A 21,826-nucleotide genomic window follows, 5' to 3' on the forward strand; every position below is an offset into this window, starting at 1 on the left:
ATGGAATCCAAAAATTTACTAATTTTTCTATTTGTAAAGGGGCATAACTATAGAACGGATAAAGTGACACCACCAAAATTCAATCTTGATCTGTGTTTTGTGGTAATTAGCATTGTGTATAAGTTTCATATTATTTGTTTGAGGTAACTAAAGTTAGAGAACGGAAACAAATTATGGGATGTACGGACATGCAGACGGACAATGGTAAAACTTAATGCCCCTTTCGCTATGGCAGGGACATACTTAAAAAAAATTGGTTCTTGCCGTTTGCAAAAGAGCATGCTGGTAGGGTGAATGAATAACAAAAATGTAAAAACAGTTAATACATTTAATCATATGGTAATCAAATACAAAATTGTTGTAAAAACATAATTATTTTCCTAGTAAAAGTGTACATTCAACCTAGCTAAGCCATGATTCTTCTTTAAGTGAAAGCAAGTTTGTGTATTAATAGTGAAAAACACCTAAATTTAAATAAATAACATGACAAGCACATCGTCCTTAAATTTTGATTTCCTGAATTTCTTGTACTTGTTAGAAACATTTTAAGTATTAGTCGAACTTTCAAAATTGTTCCTAATTAAATAAAAATATGTAAAATTATTTAATAGTATACTTTGTCTGGTGTCTTTGGGTATACAAGGACTTTGTACCTGTAATAACACATTTTAATGTGAATATTGTCAATGTCCAAAATGAAAATTCAAATTAATTATTCACCGCTCCACCATTCCTCCTTTGCATATATATATCTTCAATAAAGATTTAATGCCAATAAATTATTGTTCAAGATAAACATTGGAATAGTATTGTCTGAGGATACAGAAGTAAACTAGACAAAATGATCAGTAATCACCACAAAGCCACAGAATTTATTGTTGGTATAGTTGGTCTGTTTCTTATTTTCAATTTCTATCTTCATTTTACTGAACAAAAACAATCTGATGTTTTGGATTTAAATCCATTTCGCCTAGGATGCAGAAATCATCAAGGTTAAAATAAAATACCACCATAGATTGCTGTTTGTCTATAATATGTATATATATATATATGGCTGAGTAGTCTAGAGCGCTAGATACAGTGATGGCAGTGTTGTCTCGATATCCCAATAGCATGAGTTCGAATCCCAACAGGGGAAAAACACAAATTTGCTACCAAACATTTGCAGATTTAACATTGTTGTCTTGATATTTAGAGTAATTATGAATATAATATGTGTTTTCAGCTGTGTATCACCTTCACTAATGATCCAATGGATGGATCTGTTGTAGAGTTGTCACTTGTTTAAACGTACTTATATATATATATATATATATGCTATATTCTGAAAAAAAACATGCTGATAAAAAGGTTTACAGACAAATACATCAATAGCAAATGATACAGTTGTACAGCTGTGAAGTAACAGTATATGGTATAAAACAAATACAGAAAGATATGAATTACAGTGAAAACAAAGGAAATGTGTTACTGTTGTTTTGTAGGAGGATAAATTTCTCTATTATTTTATGTTAAGATTTAAAGTTTTTATACTACTGACAGTTTTGATACTTTCATTAGACTTTTCAATTTCAAGAATATTACAGTCAGTTAATCATGTTTATAATGTATTTCTTACTCAGTTAGCAATGCAAATAAAATATTTGTTCATTGAAAATTTAAACATGGTACATACTCATTAATTGCAATTCTGCAAATTTCATTTAAAATTTTAACTGATATATAAATGCTTGTGGCTACAGGAAATAAGCTTTATAAACAGTACAAATAAATTTACCGGAAGAAACAAAACTATGCATTGTTTTCTATCTGTCAAAAAAAAACCTTCAATACATTATCATTACATGGCATACAAGCTATTAAAACTCTAACAATTGAGCTATTCAATATAAGGACATCATTTCTTCTTATGCAGTCATTTACAAAGTATACACATATTATATCTATTACATTTCATTCTCAACCAAAACTATACAGTCCATCTGACCAATGAATAACACACAACTAAAAAAAATTAGCACATCTAATACCCAGGACATACATATAAGTTACCATTTACTGTAGTAAATTCAGTTTTGAAACAATGACATTGGAATCAAGGGTCAAGGTCAGAGTGACCATGATCTTAATGCATACAAAGTGTTGTCTATTTATTTGCTACAGTACACAAGTTATGCACAGTACACAAGTTATGCACAGTACACAAATTAGACTATGCTTTACTTGCATAAGGATCAAAGGTCAAAGTCAAACAGAGTGACCTGACTTGATATAGGACCCCCCCCCCCCTTCCCCATGCCATGGTGCATCAGCAACCAGATTAGTTAACCTACATTCTACAGTACAAGTTATGCACAGTACACAAATCAGACAATGATTCACTTTCATAAGGGTCGAAGTCTAACAGAGTGACCTGACTTTGATATATGACCCTCACCCCCATCCCATGGTGCATCAGCAACCAGATTAGTTAACCTACATTCTACAGTACAAGTTATGCACAGTAAACAAATCAGACAATGCTTCACTTTCATAAGGGTTGAGGTCAAACAGAGTGACCCGACTTTGATATATGACCCCCACCCCCCATCCCATGGTGCATCAGCAACCAGATTAGTTAACCTACATTCTACAGTACAAGTTATGCACAGTAAACAAATCAGACAATGCTTCACTTTCATAAGGGTCGAAGTCAAACAGAGTGACCTGACTTTGGTATAAGACGCATCTTCAGCACATGATGCAACAGCATACCAAGTTTGGTTTGTCTTAGTTTTGTGAAACAAAAGTTGTGAGCTGGACATGAATTGGACAAACATTTACTTTAATAGGGATTAAAGGTCCAAGTTATGGTCAGTGTGACCTGACATTGCTTTATCACATTCAAAGCCCATGAGATAGACCTACAGACATATATAGCTTCAAAATCTTTGTTTTGATGGTGTGATAGTTATTCAGCAGTGTATCTTATGTTAAAGCAATTTGATAAATATTAACATTGATTATTACAATTTGAATTCAACATGAAACCAATTGTTAATAAAATTGTAATGAAACAAACTACTTATGTAGTCTTTACTAGAGGCAATATTAAGTGGGATAAATAACTTTTATATAGGCACATTACCTTTAACCATTTTTTTTTAGCCTATGTTTAACAAACGGTTCAATACAAATCATACTTATATGTAATTATCAATTTTTACAAACATTTGGTCTCAATAGCCTTGTAATATCTTGGAGAAAGAAAAAGTAGTGTTTTACTTTCCATGTTCTATTTATAGTAACATGGGGCATGTTTATTGGATGGCAAGCTGAACAGACATACCATTTGAACTAGACATCCTTAGAATGACTCAGGCCATGATTTGTTTAAATTGGCCCACCAGTTTCAGGGGAGAAATTTTAAAAAGTTTCCAGACAGAGGACAGTTGCAATTGTGTCGATCGCCCACACGGGCCCTTAGACAGTTTGCATTAGTTATCTTTTGTAAATACTATTTGATCGAACCTACCTTTACATAATGCTGTATTTTAATCTTCTATCTCCTATTTCTTTTTACTTCTTAATCATAAATAGACATTTCTCAGCTGATGATATATATTTATCAACTATCTAACCCGTTGGCAAGTGCTGTATTAAAATTACCAAAGCATGCACAAAAAGTTAGACAATTGATTTAACTTCTTTACTACTGACGTCTAGGAATTTGATCTGAAATTAAAGTAAACATATAAATCTCTTATAATATTCAGTTAAGAAACAAATTCCACTTTATAATATAATTTAGAGTTTGATACTTAGCTAAATAAAATAGGGAAACTATTAATAAACTTGAAATTTAAACACATAAAGAACATATATACAAAACTAGGTTGTTAGTACACACTATAGTATTTTCAAAAATAATATGTAGGGAAACTTTTGATCGTTTTGTACAAAATGAATTTTCTTTTAACATGTGTAAGGCACTCTTATTATTTTCTATTAATACTATACAGCGTTCAAGTAGTAGGGTTTATTTCCAGAATGACAGATATTGCATCATGATAACTGTAATAAGTTGGAATAACACTTACCTGTACTTTAACACAACTTTTGATATAAACATGGTCAATCAGTGTACCACCCTCTGTTGTTGCCTCTTGTACTAACTGTTCAAATCCCCATGAAGCCATAAAATCTGGTATTGATCTGCCACCCTTCATAATGTCTTGATTAAAGTCTCCTAAAACAATAATACTGCTTGAAAGCTGTGTCAATTCTGACAAAAGAGCACCAACATTTCTTAAAAATAGTTCAATTTGGTATTTTTGAGTTCTATATATTGTAGCAATTAGAACATTCATTTTGGGAACTTTGAAAATTATACATTCAAGATTTTTTTGAGATATATCAAAGTCTTCATACTCAGAATCTGATTTAACATATACACCAACTCCACCATGACTCATTTCTTGTAAAGAAGCATACAAAGGATTATTTGATGCAAATGCTGCTGACCTTGGCAAATGATGAAGTTTATAATTAGGAAGGTGAACATCATCACTACAAGATTCCAACCATGTTTCAGTCAAACAGATATAATTTGCATTTTGGAAGTCTGAATTGACTTTCAAATCATTTTGGTGAGCCTTTAGACCTTGAATATTGTGGTAAACTATTGACAAACCTGCTTTATGATTAGAAACTTCGGTGTCATTTTCAGACAAAAAATTATCCATGGATTTGATTCCCTGCATTATATCAGGATCACTGTATATTTTTTTGTTCAAAGTTTTATCATCAATTGGTAATATAGTCAGCCCATTTTTTGAAGTAACTCTACTCAATGCAACATATGCCTGACCATAAGCAAAACATTTATTCAAGCAGACAACTGCCTGTGGCACTGTCAAACCTTGAACCTTGTGAACAGTACATGCCCATGCTAGCTGCAGAGGATACTGTTTTCTTGTTCCATTACTGAATGGTATATTTTCTGTAGATGGTTCTAATCCAACACATCTTTTTCCATTTATTATCTTCTGTACTTTTGCATTTTTCCCAACTCTATCATTATCAAAATGAATATATATGTTTTTCGGTAATGCTCCTTTTGAAAATTCTGAAATACTGAAAACAGTACCCATAACACCATTCACCAAACCATCACTGACTGCTTCATTTTTTATTATCATCACACGAGCTCCTTCTGCTAACAGGATTGATGTTGGAAGACAAATATTAGTTTTTGCAAAATTCTGTCTTCTCTTCGTAAGTTTCCCTGTTGTCTTATCCTTTTCAAAATCTTGAGCTTCAATTAATTTGGGCTCACTGGACAACTTCATAATCATTTCATTATTGTACATGTTAATTTCATTATTAGTAGCATAAATGTGCAGAGCTTCATCTGGTCCACTATCTATGCACTCTTTCAACATTTCTTGATCTGAAGATTTTAGTGGATAATTGTTCTGTTTGACCCTTAGTCTATTCAACAACTGGGCAAACAAACTATCTTCTCTCTGTCTCATAACTTCATCTAATTCCACAACAGAAAAAAGATCATTCCACAGATAATTCAAAGGATTTGATGGATCATTAACATAAAGTTTATCTGACCTTTTTGATTTTACTGGTGGTAATTGATAGAAATCACCCACTGCTATCACTGAAACTCCTCCATAAGGATACTTCTCAGGTCTTTTCTTAATTTGACGCAACCTTTCATGAATAAAAAATAACAACCTTTTGTTGACCATTGAGACTTCATCTATGATGAGAATTTGTAAATTCTCTAATTTGGACCTCAAACTATTCAGCTTATCTTCTCCTAGCATAGCTTTCTCAACAGATAAACCTTTAAAAATGGAAAGTGAACTGTGAATTGTCAATCCATTTATATTAAAAGCTGCCGTGCCAGTTGGTGCCGTTAACAACACAGTCAAATCATCAGGATTTGGGGAACAGTGCGCAAGAATTCTTGTGGCCTCATAATACAAGCATTTAATCAAATGGCTTTTGCCTGTTCCGGCTCCTCCAGTTACAAAAACATGAAATGGCGATGGATTCTTACCATTCACTTTTAAATTGCACCACTCTCTGATCTTAAAAAATATGCGCTTTTGTTTCTCGTTCAAAGTTCTCAACAACGGTATAACTTCAGACCTTGAAAAACATGTTTTTTGAACCATTCCATTTTCATCAGTTGGCTTGTCAGTTTGATTCAAATCTGGTATTTCTAATTCAGGACTATCTACCTCTTGACTGGTTGTGTTTTCACCAACTTCATTACATTCATGTCTTTCTTTCTCTGTTTCTGGACATAGTTGTGCCCATGCATCCTCTTGATATCCCCTTTCTTCTAATTGTTTCTCAGCAATCTCTAGCTCCTTGTCTTTCTTCACAAATTTTGACATGTTAAAGTTGACTATATTTTGAACTGAACTGAGATCTTCCATCTGACTGTACTTTATAAATCCAGAGTTGTAAAAATCCTCATATGATAAAAACTGTGGTGGTTTCAATTGCTCATTTAATCTGTATGGCAAAAACAACTGTAATATACTTTGGTAGTATTGTTCAGGAGCTGTTTCTACAGAGAATCTTGCATATTTTATAACAGCATCAGAAGTCCTTGTCCTCTTTCTGATATACCCCATATCATTCTTAAGTTTGAATGTAGTGTCCTCATTAATTTTATTTGGTATCTGTGTCTCTGCTAACACTGAAAATTCAGAACAAAATGTTGCTAAACACATCTGATCAAAGCGTTCTAGATCAGGTCTATTTGTATACCTATCAGTAATACTTTTCAGCCAAATATCATCACTATCACCATCATCATCACTGCTATCATCTATAGACTTCTTCATCTTTGATGTTTTTGATTTTTGTTGCAGTTCTTTGAGGGGTATACTTATTCTGCATGGATTTTCTCCTACTGGAATGAATTGCACTTTTCTAGAACATTCTTTTAAACGTAAACCTATGACTCTGAAAACAGCTTCTTGTGTACTTAGTTCTCGAAAGTGAAAGTATGCTGTGCCTACTTTTTTCATAGTCCGCTGTGCATCAAGATTTCCATCCGCTGCCTCAATTTTTGTCTGCTGCAATAACAAGCCAAGTTCACGTTCTGATTTGCTTATATAGCTTATAATGTAAACCACACATGAGTAGGCATCCAATATGTACTGAATATCCATATTTGCATTCCATGATTTCAGCAGATGAGGGTTGTACTGATTAATAAACAACTCATTTTTATTTCTCTTTAACACAACAGTATTTCTGTTTGTTATCCATCTAAAACATTCTTGAAAATCTTCCTGAGACAGTCCGGCCTTTGAAAATAATTCACCGGTAGTCAAATTTTTATCCTCACACTCTTTAATTACATCCCATAAACATGTTAACATCTGTTTTGCTTTTAAGATACTGCCCTTAGATTTTGATTTCTCATTAATATCACCATCAGTATGTTTATCATGATGATCATCATCATCATGTTTCATTGGACATGGTATAAATGTCTTTTCACATGGTTTACTGCTTTCAGATTCCGACTTCTTACCATCATCAGCATCTTTATCATGTTCCTTATCCTCCTCATCGTCTTCAATTGGACGGGATATAAATGTTTTTTCAGATGGTGGTCTTGGGAAATTGAACCGACACTCTGTTCCTTTTTTCCGACAACTTTTTGAGTGGTTTTTGCTATGCTGTTGAACGGTTTTTACAATGTCAGTAAGCTCTGGGTCATCACTTTCCAACGGTAATTTGCAAGAGATATATTTATCAATGAACTTTGTAACAGTATCATCATCGTCTACTCTAAATTTGGGGGCATCTTCTACCCAAAATACACAATGAGTATGTGGAGAACCTCTCTGTTGAAATTCAACTCTATAAAAGTAGTCAATCACATGACCAATTGGTTCAGCATCTGACATTATCACATCTTTCAGAAATTTGTGAAATCTGTGATCAAACATTCTTGCCGCTGTAGCAGGGTTACTACAAAGGACTTTACATTTTTCATCCCAACTAAGATCGTCAACATTACGAATATCTCCTTGTTGCTTCAATATGGTTTCTACAATTTCTTTCCATCTAAAATCTGCAGATGAGAATGAGGCAAAGAATGTGGGTATACCTAACTGTCTAATCATACAAAAAATGTCCTTCTGAATAGATTGCCAATATGGTGGTGTTCCTCGGACAGGCTTCATGAACTTGATTGCTTCATCTTTTCTAAATAATCCATTTAATGACTCCTTATTGCACAGCATTTTACTTGTTACTTTCTGTCCATCTGAAAAAACTGACCCTTTCCGTAACGATATCTGTACGTTTGACATGACCCTATCTAGTTCAGACATATACTGGCTAAAGAATATGTAGGAAGTATCTCTAGCAAACCTGTTTTCGACACTCATTAATCTCAGATTAAAATATCTTAATAAAGATAGTTTCTCTTCTCTGTCCTCATTCCAAGTGTTTTTACCTGTAGGGTAATGCACTGGAAAGGTTTTTGCTTCAATGCCATTTTCTTTCAGTAAACTGACTGGATTATTTCCTTCTGCAGGCGATAAATTAAACTCTTGATCAAACAATAAATCCAATGCTTCCTGTGCAATGTCAGCAGGCTGTAAGCATGTGTCCAACTGTACACCCTGTAAACTATCATCTAAATATGAATCAACTGCATCTTCCTCTTTTTTATCTGATTTGTCTTCCAAGTTATCCTCTTTCACTCTGTCAGTTCTTGTATAACTTTTATTGTCTTTTTTTTCAGCAACACAAATATTCTCTGATGATGGAATTGGATTCAACCACTCTCCATTTATTTCAACATTTGAATACCAATCATTCTTTTCTTTTAAAAAGGACAAGGCTTCTTCCAAATGTTTAGTGTCCACAAACTGATATTCCTCATAACCTTTGTACTGTAATTTTCTTTTGAGTTTTACTTTCACTAAACAATTATCATCTTCTGATCTAGGCAAAGTTGTTGTGACCTTTGAAATATCTGATGGTACACAAACACATGGACCATGCACAGCTTTTTGTCCACCCTTAGGTAAAGCAACAATTTTCATGAAAGGTATATTTAATGAAATAAGATGTTGTTCTAGTTGATTTAATCTGTTAAGTTCTAGTGGAATATCTTCTAAAGCCAAGTTGTTAGCAAAAGATTCAGCAGGTATTTTTCCTTTAAGAATCTTTCTATGGCATGTGTAACAAATCCAAAGTGTAGCTCTGCTGGCTCCCTGATATAAACATTCATCTTTGCATTCTTCTGAACATCTATGTAAATACTTCTCAGAAATACATATGTCTGCTATATCTTTGCCACAACCTGGTTTATACAATTCTCTTTTACATTGTACAACTTGATTTTGGAATAACAGTCTAAAGCAGCAAGAACAAACAAATTCTGGACCCTTACTTACATTTTTCCTAAAGTTTTCAATAACTTTTGTAACATCACTACTGTCCTCTTTGGCATTCTTTCTTCTAGTCAATATCTGATCTTTGACTTTACTTCTGAAATCATCATCATCAGCATATTTCTGTATGCTTGCCCGTTTGACTTCTCTTTTGAAATCATCATCATCAGCATATTTCTGTATGCTTGCCTGTTTGACTTCTCTTCTGAAATCATCATCATCAGCATATTTCTGTATGCTTGCCTGTTTGACTTTACTTTTGAAATCATCATCATCAGCATATTTCTGTATGCTTGCCTGTTTGACTTTACTTTTGAAATCATCATCATCAGCATATTTCTGTATGCTTGCCCGTTTGACTTCTCTTTTGAAATCATCATCATCAGCATATTTCTGTATGCTTGCCTGTTTGACTTTACTTTTGAAATCATCATCATCAGCATATTTCTGAATGCTTGATTTTCTGACATAACTGTTGTGTTCTATATCATTTGCATACTTTTGAATACTTTTTCTTTTCTTTGATTCCCTGTATGATCTGTCTTGTTCATACTTCCTATTTTGCTTTTCTATTTTATTGAATCTAAACTGACCATCCAACTGATACTTTAGTTTTTCTTTTTCATTTTTTGTCAAACCTTGGTTTGGTGCTCGAGGTTTACAGACAGCTAGATCTTTACCTGGCCATTCCAAACAAGTTTTTTTCTTAATTAAACCAAAACTATTTTCATCTTCTTTTAAGCATTTCTTTGGAAAATTCAACTCATGTTGTTCATATTTTCTCTTCATTGTACCTTCATGAGATAGTTCATAGTGTAAGTTCATTTTGTCTTTCTCTGCACCAGATTGGTTTCGTTTCTTGGCACTTTCTTTACTGTTTAATGTTACCGCTTCTTTACCACCAGGTAAAACAGAAAGAACAACTTCATAGTGATTACCTACATTATTAAGATAAATTGCTTGATCATTCACATTATTCTTGCTACAGATTTGCTTTGAGGAGTATTTAATCCATTTACCTTCTAAATATGTAAAAATGTCAGTTTTTAATAAATCAGCAGCAGCTATAATTTCTAACTCAGTTCCCCAAACATTGTCTTCTATCATATAAGTACGTTTCATATACTCATTGACCGTTTCAGAATCAAGAAAAGAATTGAACTTATCTGAATGACACAAGATGTGGCGCACTAATTCCTTTCTTATTTGTTTAAAGTTTTCTTGCCTGTTTGATACTGCATATGAAATAGCTCTGAATAAACAGTTGCCGTCTGCAGTTATTTGTTTTGATTTTAAAGGCTTACCTATATTGTGTATTGGCATTACCGGGTTTATCAAAACAAATTTCGATTTAATATCTAAAATATTACAAAGTTTTCTTTTTGTATAATAATCAATTGGATTAAATAAATAGCATGTTTGAGTTGGGACACCAATAAATTCTACGTCAGAGTTGTTTTCATCCTCTAAAACCTCTCTATTATTAATATTTCCAATAAATTTGTCAACATTGTTAGTGACAGAATCTTCATCTTGAATTTCGATGTTGATACCTGTTACTTCAAATTCTGCATTTACATCCCCTTGCACAAAATTGTAAAAGTGTTGGTACAAACTGTTCACATCATTAATCTGAATAACAACGCTTTTACCACAGCTGTCTTGTAAACCAAAACAATTTCTAGCATGCGAATCAAATAAATACATTTTCCCATTTTGCCTAATAATGGCACTAGTAAAACCCCTTACACAAACAAAACATCCATCTGAATCAATAAGAGCCTCTTGAAGAGCATGATCCAAAGAAAGAACATTAAATTCAATTTTACCATTATTATCTATCAAAGCTAATATCGACTCTTTTCTGTTACATTTAACAATCATATCTCTTATTTCAACCATTTTCGGTAATTCTGTTACTAACAACTCTTCATTATCACCATGAATCCAAGTATACAAAATATTCCCTTCTATCAAGATTTCATCCAAGAAAGTCATATTCCAATTATCAATCAAACTGAGTTTGCTGTAAGCTATGGCTGTTAATGAATTTGCTACACATTGTTTACCACTATTGTTTCTGAACCTGTCATCACCTTGATGGAAACTACCTTGCATCATAAATGGTTGATTAACTGAATCTGTATTTTCTAAATTCCTTACCTCATTTCTAGTTTCTTCTTGATCTACTAAATTAAGGTCAGTTTCTTCATTTTCTGTTTTCCCCTGAATCAGCTTTCTTGATCTTATTTTTCTATAATAAGAAGAATCAGAGGAATGTTTATTGTTTCTAATATCAACTTTGCCACCTATAAAATTTATTTTATTTTTTGAACTACCATTCACTTTTACTGACTTAATATTATTGCTTTGTTCATTCCCTGAAGCTATGTTTAAATGAACATCAGGAGGCAACATTTTAAAGCCTGAACTACATACAGATTCTAACTTTGCTTTTTTTGTTTTTGGTGGTTCATCAAATTCTAATGTTAGCCTTATTTTCGATTCGATCTCGCCATCTGACTGGTCTGTTTGTAATGTTGATATCTTTGTGTCTTTTATTTCTTGTTTTCTGTACACCGATTTGGGTTTAGTTTTTACTTCTGGTATAGGTTCAGTTTGCATTTCTTGCATTAGTTCATTGTTAATTTCTTGTTTAGATTCAGTATTGCATTCTTCAGTATTGATTTCTAGTATTGATTCAGTATTGTATATTCTAGTGTTTGATTCAGTATTGTATATTGTAGTATTTGACTCAGTATTGTATAATCTAGTATTTGGTTCAGTACTGTTTATTCTTAGTATTGTTTCAGTATTGTATTCTTGAACCTTTTGCTTTGTTTCAATTACACTGGTGACATCTAATGATGTTTCTACCACCAGTTTCGTCTGTCCTGCAACACCAAGCTTTGGTGAGGGTACTCTCGGTGGAGTACAAACCCACGGTGGGGAGTCAGAGCTCAGTGGCATATCCATGCTTTGGATAGACAGGCTTCCCAGAGGAGGTTCTAACCTCTGGGCATTTGAAGGATTTTTCTCACAAGGAGAAGCCAACCTTCTGGCTAAGAGTTCTTCCTCACCTAGAGGTGCCAACTCTATAGAGGCAACACTGCTTTGTCGTCTACTTCTCATTCTCTCCTTCTGCTCTCTAGCTACAGTAGCTTTACTCTTTCTTTTACGACCCATTTTCTGTCAAAATAGAAAATCAACAAGTTAATAAACAACAGACTTTTGAGAGTCTGTATCACTCACCTTGTAAAAATACGCTATTTGATTTTTATTTTTCTGTGATTGTAATCATTTATGTTTCCTTGTTTTTCGTGATATTTGTAAATCTTATTTAGTGGACTTTATGTAGATTTTGTATTGATGATCATTTTTACTGTTTCCCATGTTTCCAGTTTATACTTACATGTATCTATTTAAAGCTTTCATAATAATTGGCAAAATAATAGAAATAAGAGAAAAAAAGCTGATTTTTTTTGCCTGCTTTATTCACCATGATTGGTTTTATGTTGATAGTCCTAAAGAAAAGTTTTAATACTAGTATCACATAAACTTAAAATTATCAATGATCCATGAAAATGAGGTCAAAATCAAATGAACCCTGCCAGACAGACATGTACACCTTACAATCATTCCATACACCAAACATAGTTGATCTATTGCTTATAGTATACAAGAAAAAGACCAAACCATAAAAACTTAATATTGACCAATGAACCATGAAAATGAGGTCAAGGACAAATGACACTTGCCAGAAAGACATGTACAGCTTACAATCATTCCATACACCAAATATAGTTCACCATTTGCTTATAGTATTAGAAAAAACAGACCAAAAAACAAAAACTAAGCATTGACCAATGAACCATGAAAATGAGGTCAAGGACAAATGACACCTGCCAAGGAGACATGTACACCTCACAATTAGTCCATACACCAAATATAGTTGACCTATTGCTTATGGTATTACAAAAACAGACCAAAACACGAAAAATTTACATTGACCAATGAACCTTGAAAATGAGGTCATGGTTAGATGAAATCATGTCGACTTATTTGTAGATCTTATTGTGCTGAACATTTTGCTATATACTGTTCTATATACTGTTCCTCTCTATCTATTATCTTAATTAATTAAGGGGCTTATGCTTATATACAAATTTACATTGACCAATGAACCTTGAAAATGAGGTCATGGTTAGATGAAATCATGTCGACTTATTTGTAGATCTTATTGTGCTGAACATTTTGCTATATACTGTTCTATATACTGTTCCTCTCTATCGATTATCTTAATTAATTAAGGGGCTTATGCTTATATACAAAATCTGAAAATTATGGGAGTACAGGACATTCCTGTAAACTAGAGGCTCTAAAGAGCCTGTGTCGCTCACCTTGGTCTATTCGGTATGTGAATATTTAACAAAGGACACAGATGGATTCATGACAAAATTGTGTTTTGGTGATGGTGATGTGTTTGTAGATCTTACTTTACTGAACATTCTTGCTGCATACAATTATCCCTATTTATAATGATTGGCCCATTAGTTTCAGTGGAAAATGACAAATTTTATAAAAATTGTTAAAAATTTACTATAAAGGCCAATAACTCCTTAGGGGGTCAATTGACCATTTTGGTCATGTTAGACTTATTTTTAGGTCTTACTTTGCTGTAAATAATTCCTGTTTACAGTTTATCGCTATCTATATTAATATTCAAGTTAATAACAAAATACGGCAAAATTTCCTTAAAATTACCAATTCAGGGGCAGCACTCTAACAACCCATTGTCCAATTCATCTGAAACTTTCAGAGCAGGTAGATCTTGACCTGATTAACAATGTTAACCCCAATCAGATTTGCTCTAAATGATTTGGTTTTTGAGTTATAAGCCAAAAACTGCATTTCACCCTTTTATTCTATTTTTAGACATAGCGGCCATCTTGGTTGGTTGGCCGGGTCACCGCACACAATTTTAAAACTAGATACCCCAATGATGATTGTGGCCAAGTTTTATTTTATTTGGCCCAGTAGTTTCAGAGGAGAAAATTTTTGTAAAAGATAACTAAGGTTTACGAAAAATGGTTAAAAATGGAGTATAAAGGGCAATAACTCCTTAAGGGGTCAACAGACCATTTTGGTTCTGTTGACTTATTTGCAGATCTTACTTTGATGAACATTTTTGCTGTTTACAGTTTATCTCTATCTATAATAATATTCAAGATAATAACCAAAAACAGCAAAATTTCCTTAAAAATACCAATTCAGGGGCAGCACTCTAACAACCAGTTGTCCAATTCATCTGAAACTTTCAGAGCAGATAGATCTTGACCTAATGTAAACCCAATCAGATTTGCTCTAAATGCTTTGGTTTATGAGTTATAAGCCAAAAACTGCATTTTACCCCTATGTTCTATTTTTAGCCATGGCGGCCATCTTGGTTGGTTGGCCGGGTCACCGGAAACAATTATCAAACTAAATACCCTAATGATGATTTTGGCCATGTTTAGTTAAATTTGACCCAGTAGTTTCAGAGAAGAAGATTTTTGTAAACGTTAAAGACGACAAACACCAAGTGATTGAAAAAGCTCACTTGGCCCAGCCCTTCGGGCCAGGTGAGCTAAAAACATGAAGAGCTATGATCCAGATTTGCAGTGTTGAATTCAATAAAATATATTTGTTTTATACATTATTGATTTTATTCTTTCAATAAAGTTTATAAATAACATTCCGTCTATTTTTTGTCTATCAGTACATGAAAAAAGAACCAGACATTATCTATTAATAAATAAATTTGTTTTCCTTGACCGGTACTTATAAATTAAACAACAAACAGATTTGTTTAAAATGTTGTTCAATATTGCACCAGTATTTATCATCTTTTTTATGCATTTACTGCTTAGTGTCTGTAGCTGTATCATTGTGTATCATTGACCTCAATAGTTTCTTTTTATTCAAAATTGTAAAGGGTTTTTCGTTGACAGGAGTGTTATATGTGATAAAATATAAGAATTAGAATGTATTTTTCATGAAAAACAAAAGTAAAGGTTGAATGTATAAAATTAAGTCTTTATATTTTTATCTCCTGTCATGTCAAAAATGTAAACAAATCACCCCAAGCTTGTTTTTTCTGACTGTTAATGACACCTTTACACTAAATCCATTGAATGTTGGATGTGTACTGATTGATAATTAAGTTTTAGATGCATGATTTTTTTATTAGTTGTTATTGGCTTCGAGCTAGCTGTCAGTAACTGCGAGTACTCACAGATCTGTACTTGTGTCTTTTTGTTGTTTACATGTACAAGTACCCGTGTTTTTGTTAGATTTATTTCTATGTGTATCGATCAGACGAGTTAAGCCTTTTCAACTGATTTTTATAGTTTGTTCTAATATTTGTACTGTTACTGGAGGTTAGGGGAGGGTCGGCTAGTTTAACTCTGCCACATTCTGTATGTGCCCGTCCAAAGTCAGGAACCTGTAATTCAGTTGCTGTCGTTTGTTGCCGTGTTACATATTTGTTTTTTTATATTAATTTCTTGAAAAACTTCATATGTGAGAGCGCTAACAATACCAGACAGTCACCTGGTTTTTCTCTGTCCACTGCAATGTGTCGCATGGGGACAAATAAAGGCAACAGCAGTATACCGCTGTTCAAAAAGCATAAATCCATGGACAAAAAACCAAATTGGGGTAACAAACTAAAACCGAGGGAAACGCATTAAATATAAGAGGAGAACGACACAACACTGAAATGTAACACACACAGAAATGGACCAAGCATCAGACAAAACCCAACAAGAATAACAAATAAAACATTAAATATAACAAAAACAGTGAAACCCCAGATCCTTGTTTTTTGCACGCCTGATTGTGATTGGCTGGAAAAATAATTTATGACAGTTATTGTTTGATTTTCTTTATTAATTTGTTCTTCAAATCACAGTTGTTATCATCCTCAGTTTGCAAAGAATTCCACTCAAACGGATGCTAGGGGCCGTCTTAAACTTGCAGCGAAGTGAGAGATTTTATTCCTTGTTGAAGACCTCACTTTGACTTTGAGATGAAGAACAGCAATAAAAGCACTGTTCCTTTGCTTTTTGTGTGTTTGATATGCATGAATCATGATATTTGTTTGTGTCATGGATAGATACCCCACATCCTTTCTTTTATATTACATACACTGTTCACTAATTTATGATAATATATCAATGGCCTTTAGGAATAATTTATTTGCTTTGTTTCAAGCACATTTAACAAATCACAAGGGGAGGTTTTACTTGAATAAGTCCAAGAAAAAAAATGTGCAGGGTTCACTTACAATGGCGTTTCAGAAAGGAAGTTCTACGCAGAATTCTGGGATAGATAATCATCCCATCTCGGACCATATTCAAGTCGGACCACGAACACTCGGACCAATTCTAAAACAACTCGGACCATTTAAAAAGACAACTCGGATCATGTACGAAAGCTCATATACTACAAAAACACAAGCTGCAGAAAGTACAGATCTCAGTGGCGGATCAAAAGAGGGGCGTTTGACAATACATTCTACTTCTATTGGAACATGTATTTTATATTACAAAAGGAAAGACCTCTCAATTGTTCAAGAACAATTGACATTTTATTATTATTATTATTATTATTCTTTTTCCGCCAAACTTTGACAAATTTAGCCGCGTTAACCGTAAGACGTGTCGCTTTCATGTTCACACTTTGTATCGGTGTCATGAATACCTATCTGGAACTCACCCTGTTAGTCGAAATATTTTGTCGGTTCGGAGTTATCCCTCCGAAACCCAAAAACCTTGTTATCGTTCAAACACCGTAACCGTAAAAGGTAGAAAAAAAACAAAGGGTGAAATTTGTTCAGGACCAGACCCCGGTTCTTCGTTACATTTGGATCGAAAAGATTCAACAACTCATTGGTAGGGTTATGCCCCTATGAAAATTAACCGGTGTCGGTTGACCACCAAAACTCAGAAACCGTAAGTCGTAGACACCTAGGATCTTCACCATTCATCATCAATTCATGTATCTTTGTAAAATACCTCAAGGTCAAGTTTGTATGTTGACCTTGACCTTTGACCTAACACCTTGTTATGAGATAATCTCAGAAACCATTATACTTACAGAAGTTTTAAATAGTGGAAAATGTTTGGGTCATTACGGCGCAACTTTGTTACATTTTGACCGAAGAGATTTGACCTTTCTGTAAGGGGCATAATCCCTGTTTTAGGTTTCTGAAAAGAGAAAATCAGCTTTTACTACATGACCAAAGGTCCTAGACCCATGGGGTCTTCAGCAATGACATTGGGGACTAACGACCTTGACAAAGGTCAAAAGGTTAAAGGTCAAGGTCATGTCCCAGATAGCGAATTTAGTATTTTTAACCTTATATAAAGGATTTTTAGTGTGTTTTCGAGCTTTTTAAGGTTGACTTTGACCTTTTCAATACATTCTATGTCTGTTCGAACATGTATTTTACATTACAAATGGAAAGACCTCTCAATTGTTCAAGAACAATTGACAGTTTAATTAAGGTCTTTCCTTTTACTAAAGGGAAAGACCTTACTGTATTTCTTCTGATTATTATTATTCTTCTTGTTCCGCCAAACTTTGACAAAATTTCCCTCCGTAACCGTAAGACGTGTCGCTTTCATGTTCACACTTTGTATCGGTGTCATGAATACCTATCCGGAACTCACCCTGTGAGTCGAAATATTTTGTCGGTTCGGAGTAATCCCTCCGAAACCCAAAAACCTTGTTATCGTTCCAACACCGTAACCGTAATAGGTAGAAAAAAAATGAAGGGTGAAATTTGTTCAGGACCAGAGCCCGGTTCTTCGTTACATTTGGATCGAAAAGATTCAACGACTCATTGGTAGGGTTATGCCCCTATGAAAATTAACCGGTGTCGGTTGGCCACCAAAACTCAGAAACCGTAAGTCGTAGACACATAGGATCTTCACCAATCATCATCATTTCATGTATCTTTAAAAAATACCTCAAGGTCAAATTTGTATGTTGACCTTGACCTTTGACCTAACACCTTGTTATGGGATAATCTCAGAAACCATTATACTTACAGAAGTTTTAAATGGTGGAAAATGTTTGGGTCATTATGGCGCAACTTTGTTACATTTTGACCAAAGAGATTTGACCTTTCTATAAGGGGCATAACCCCTGTTTTAGGTTTTTGAAAAGACAAAATCAGCTTTTACTATATAACCAAAGGTCCTAGACCCTTGGGGTCTTCAGTAATGGCATTGGGGACCAATGACCTTGACAAAGGTCAAAAGGTCAAAGGTCAAGGTCATGTCCCAGATAGCGAATTTAGTGTTTTTAACCTTATATAAAGGATTTTTAGTGTGTTTTCGAGCTTTTTAAGGTTGACCTTGACCTTTTCAATACATTCTACGTCTGTAGGAACATGTATTTTACATTACAAAAAGGAAAGACCTCTCAATTGTTCAAGAACAATTGACAGTTTAATTATTATTATTATTCTTCCGTTAAACTTTGACAAATTTAGCCGCGTTAACCGTAAGACGTGTCGCTTTCATGTTCACACTTTGTATCGGTGTCATGAATACCTATCTGGAACTCACCCTGTGAGTCGAAATATTTTGTCGGTTCGGAGTAATCCCTCCGAAACCCAAAAACCTTGTTATCGTTCCAACACCGTAACCGTAATAGGTAAACAAAAAACAAAAGGTGAAATTTGTTCAGGACCAGACCCCGGTTCTTCGTTACATTTGGATCGAAAAGATTCAACGACTCATTGGTAGGGTTATGCCCCTATGAAAAATAACCGGTGTCGGTTGGCCACCAAAACTCAGAAACCGTAAGTCGTAGACACCTAGGATCTTCACCATTCATCATCAATTCATGTATCTTTGAAAAATACCTCAAGGTCAAATTTGTATGTTGACCTTGACCTTTGACCTAACACCTTGTTATGGGATAATCTCAAAAACCATTATACTTACAGAAGTTTTAAATAGTGGAAAATGTTTGGGTTATTACGGCGCAACTTTGTTACATTTTGACCAAAGAGATTTGACCTTTTAATAAGGGGCATAACCCCTGTTTTAGGTTTCTGAAAAGACAAAATCAGCTTTTACTATGTAACCAAAGGTCCTAGACCCATGGGGTCTTCAGCAATGACATTGGGGACTAATGACCTTGACAAAGGTCAAAAGGTCAAAGGTCAAGGTCATGTCCCAGATAGCGAATTAAGTGTTTTTAACCTCATATAATGGATTTTTAGTGGGTTTTCAAGCTTTGTGCGGTTGACCTTGACCTTTTCAATACATTCTACGTCTATTAGAACATGTATTTTACATTACAAAAGGAAAGACCTCTCAATTGTTCAAGAACAATTGACAGTTTAATTATTATTATTATTATTATTATTATTATTATTATTATTCTTCCGCCAAACTTTGACGAAGTTAGCAGCCTTAACCGTAAGACGTGTCGCTTTCATGTTCACACTTTGTATCGGTGTCATGAATATCTATCTGGAACTCACCCTGTTAGTCGAAATATTTTGTCGGTTCGGAGTAATTCCTCCGAAACCCAAAAACCTTGTTATCGTTCCAACACCGTAACCGTAATAGGTAGGAAAAAAACGAAGGGTGAAATTTGTTCAGGACCAGACCCCGGTTCTTCGTTACATTTGGATCGAAAAGATTCAACGACTCATTGGTAGGGTTATGCCCCTATGAAAATTAATCGGTGTCGGTTGGCCACCAAAACTCAGAAACCGTAAGTCGTAGACACATAGGATCTTCACCAATCATCATCATTTCATGTATCTTTAAAAAATACCTCAAGGTCAAATTTGTATGTTGACCTTGACCTTTGACCTAACACCTTGTTATGGGATAATCTCAGAAACCATTATACTTACAGAAGTTTTAAATGGTGGAAAATGTTTGGGTCATTATGGCGCAACTTTGTTACATTTTGACCAAAGAGATTTGACCTTTCTATAAGGGGCATAACCCCTGTTTTAAGTTTTTGAAAAGACAAAATCAGCTTTTACTATATAACTAAAGGTCCTAGACCCTTAAGGTCTTCAGTAATGGCATTGGGGACCAATGACCTTGACAAAGGTCAAAAGGTCAAAGGTCAAGGTCATGTCCCAGATAGCGAATTTAGTGTTTTTAACCTTATTTAAAGGATTTTTAGTGTGTTTTCGAGCTTTTTAAGGTTGACCTTGACCTTTTCAATACATTCTACGTCTGTTGGAACATGTATTTTACATTAAAAAAGGAAAGACCTCTCAATTGTTCAAGAACAATTGACAGTTTAATTATTATTATTATTCTTTTTCCGCCAAACTTTGACGAAGTTAGCAGCCTAAACCGTAAGGCGTGTCGCTTTCATGTTCTCACTTTGTATCGGTGTCATGAATACCTATCCGGAACTCACCCTGTTAGTCGAAATATTTTGTCGGTTCGGAGTAATCCCTCCGAAACCAAAAAACCTTGTTATCGTTCCAACACCGTAACCGTAATAGATAGAAAAAAAACGAAGGGTGAAATTTGTTCAGGACCAGACCCCGGTTCTTCGTTACATTTGATTCGAAAAGATTCAACGACTCATTGGTAGGGTTATGCCCCTTTGAAAATTAACCGGTGTCGGTGGACCACCAAAACTCAGAAACCGTAAATCGTAGAGACCTAGGATCTTCACCATTCATCAACAATTCATGAGACTTTCAAAAATACCTCAAGGTCAAATGTGTATGTTGACCTTGACCTTTGACCTAACACCTTGTTATCAGAACAACTCAAAAACCATTATACTTACAGAAGTTTTAAATAGTGGAAAATGTTTGGGTCATTACGGCGCAACTTTGTTATATTTTGACAGAAGAGATTTGACCTTTTTTTAAGGGGCATAAATCCTGTTTTAGGTTTCTGAAAAGACAAAATCAGCTTTTACTATATAACCAAAGGTCCTAGACCCATGGGGTCTTCAGCAATGACATTGGGGACTAATGACCTTGACAAAGGTCAAAAGGTCAAAGGTCAAGGTCATGTCCCATATAGCGAATTATGTGTTTTTGACCTTATTTAAAGGATTTTCAGTGTGTTTTAAAGCTTTTCAATACATTCTACGTCTATTTCAACATATATGTTACATTATAAAAGGAAAGACCTCTCAATTGTTCAAGAACAATTGACATTTTAATTATTATTATTATTATTCTTTTTCCGCCAAACTTTGACAAAATTAGCAGCCTAAACCGTAAGACGTGTCGCTTTCATGTTCTCACTTTGTATCGGTGTCATGAATACCTATCCGGAACTCACCCTGTTAGTCGAAATATTTTGTCGGTTCGGAGTAATCCCTCCGAAACCAAAAAACCT

At 34.1% G+C, this 21,826-nt stretch overlaps 2 protein-coding genes across 3 annotated transcripts in view; both read right to left on the reverse strand.

Annotated features, from left to right (window-relative positions):
• LOC139511816 (amino acid transporter heavy chain SLC3A1-like) overlaps positions 1-21,826 on the reverse strand; it is a 47,291-nt gene that overhangs the window by 11,727 nt on the left and 13,738 nt on the right. The gene's annotated exons all lie outside the window — the stretch shown is intronic.
• Positions 3,667-12,623, reverse strand: LOC139510303 (uncharacterized). Its single transcript, XM_071296808.1, has 3 exons — positions 12,515-12,623; positions 4,080-11,688; positions 3,667-3,714 (listed from the first exon to the last, which is right to left on the reverse strand). The coding sequence occupies exons 2-3, from the start codon at positions 11,553-11,555 to the stop codon at positions 3,667-3,669; spliced, it is 7,524 nt and encodes a 2,507-aa protein (XP_071152909.1). The 5' UTR covers positions 11,556-11,688; positions 12,515-12,623.

This window comes from Mytilus edulis, chromosome 2 (assembly GCF_963676685.1).
Source record: "Mytilus edulis chromosome 2, xbMytEdul2.2, whole genome shotgun sequence".
NCBI classification, from domain to species: Eukaryota; Metazoa; Mollusca; class Bivalvia; order Mytilida; family Mytilidae; genus Mytilus; species Mytilus edulis.

What these genes read in the sequence shown, in the direction of transcription:
- LOC139510303 (XM_071296808.1), bottom strand. Translation starts at nt 11,555, where the DNA reads ATGATGCAAGGTAGTTTCCATCAAGGTGATGACAGGTTCAGAAACAAT. An exon ending in AAAGTTGTGTTAAAGTACAG is followed by an intron (nt 3,715 to 4,079) that starts GTAAGTGTTATT and finishes CTTTAATTTCAG; the next exon opens with ATCAAATTCCTAGACGTCAG.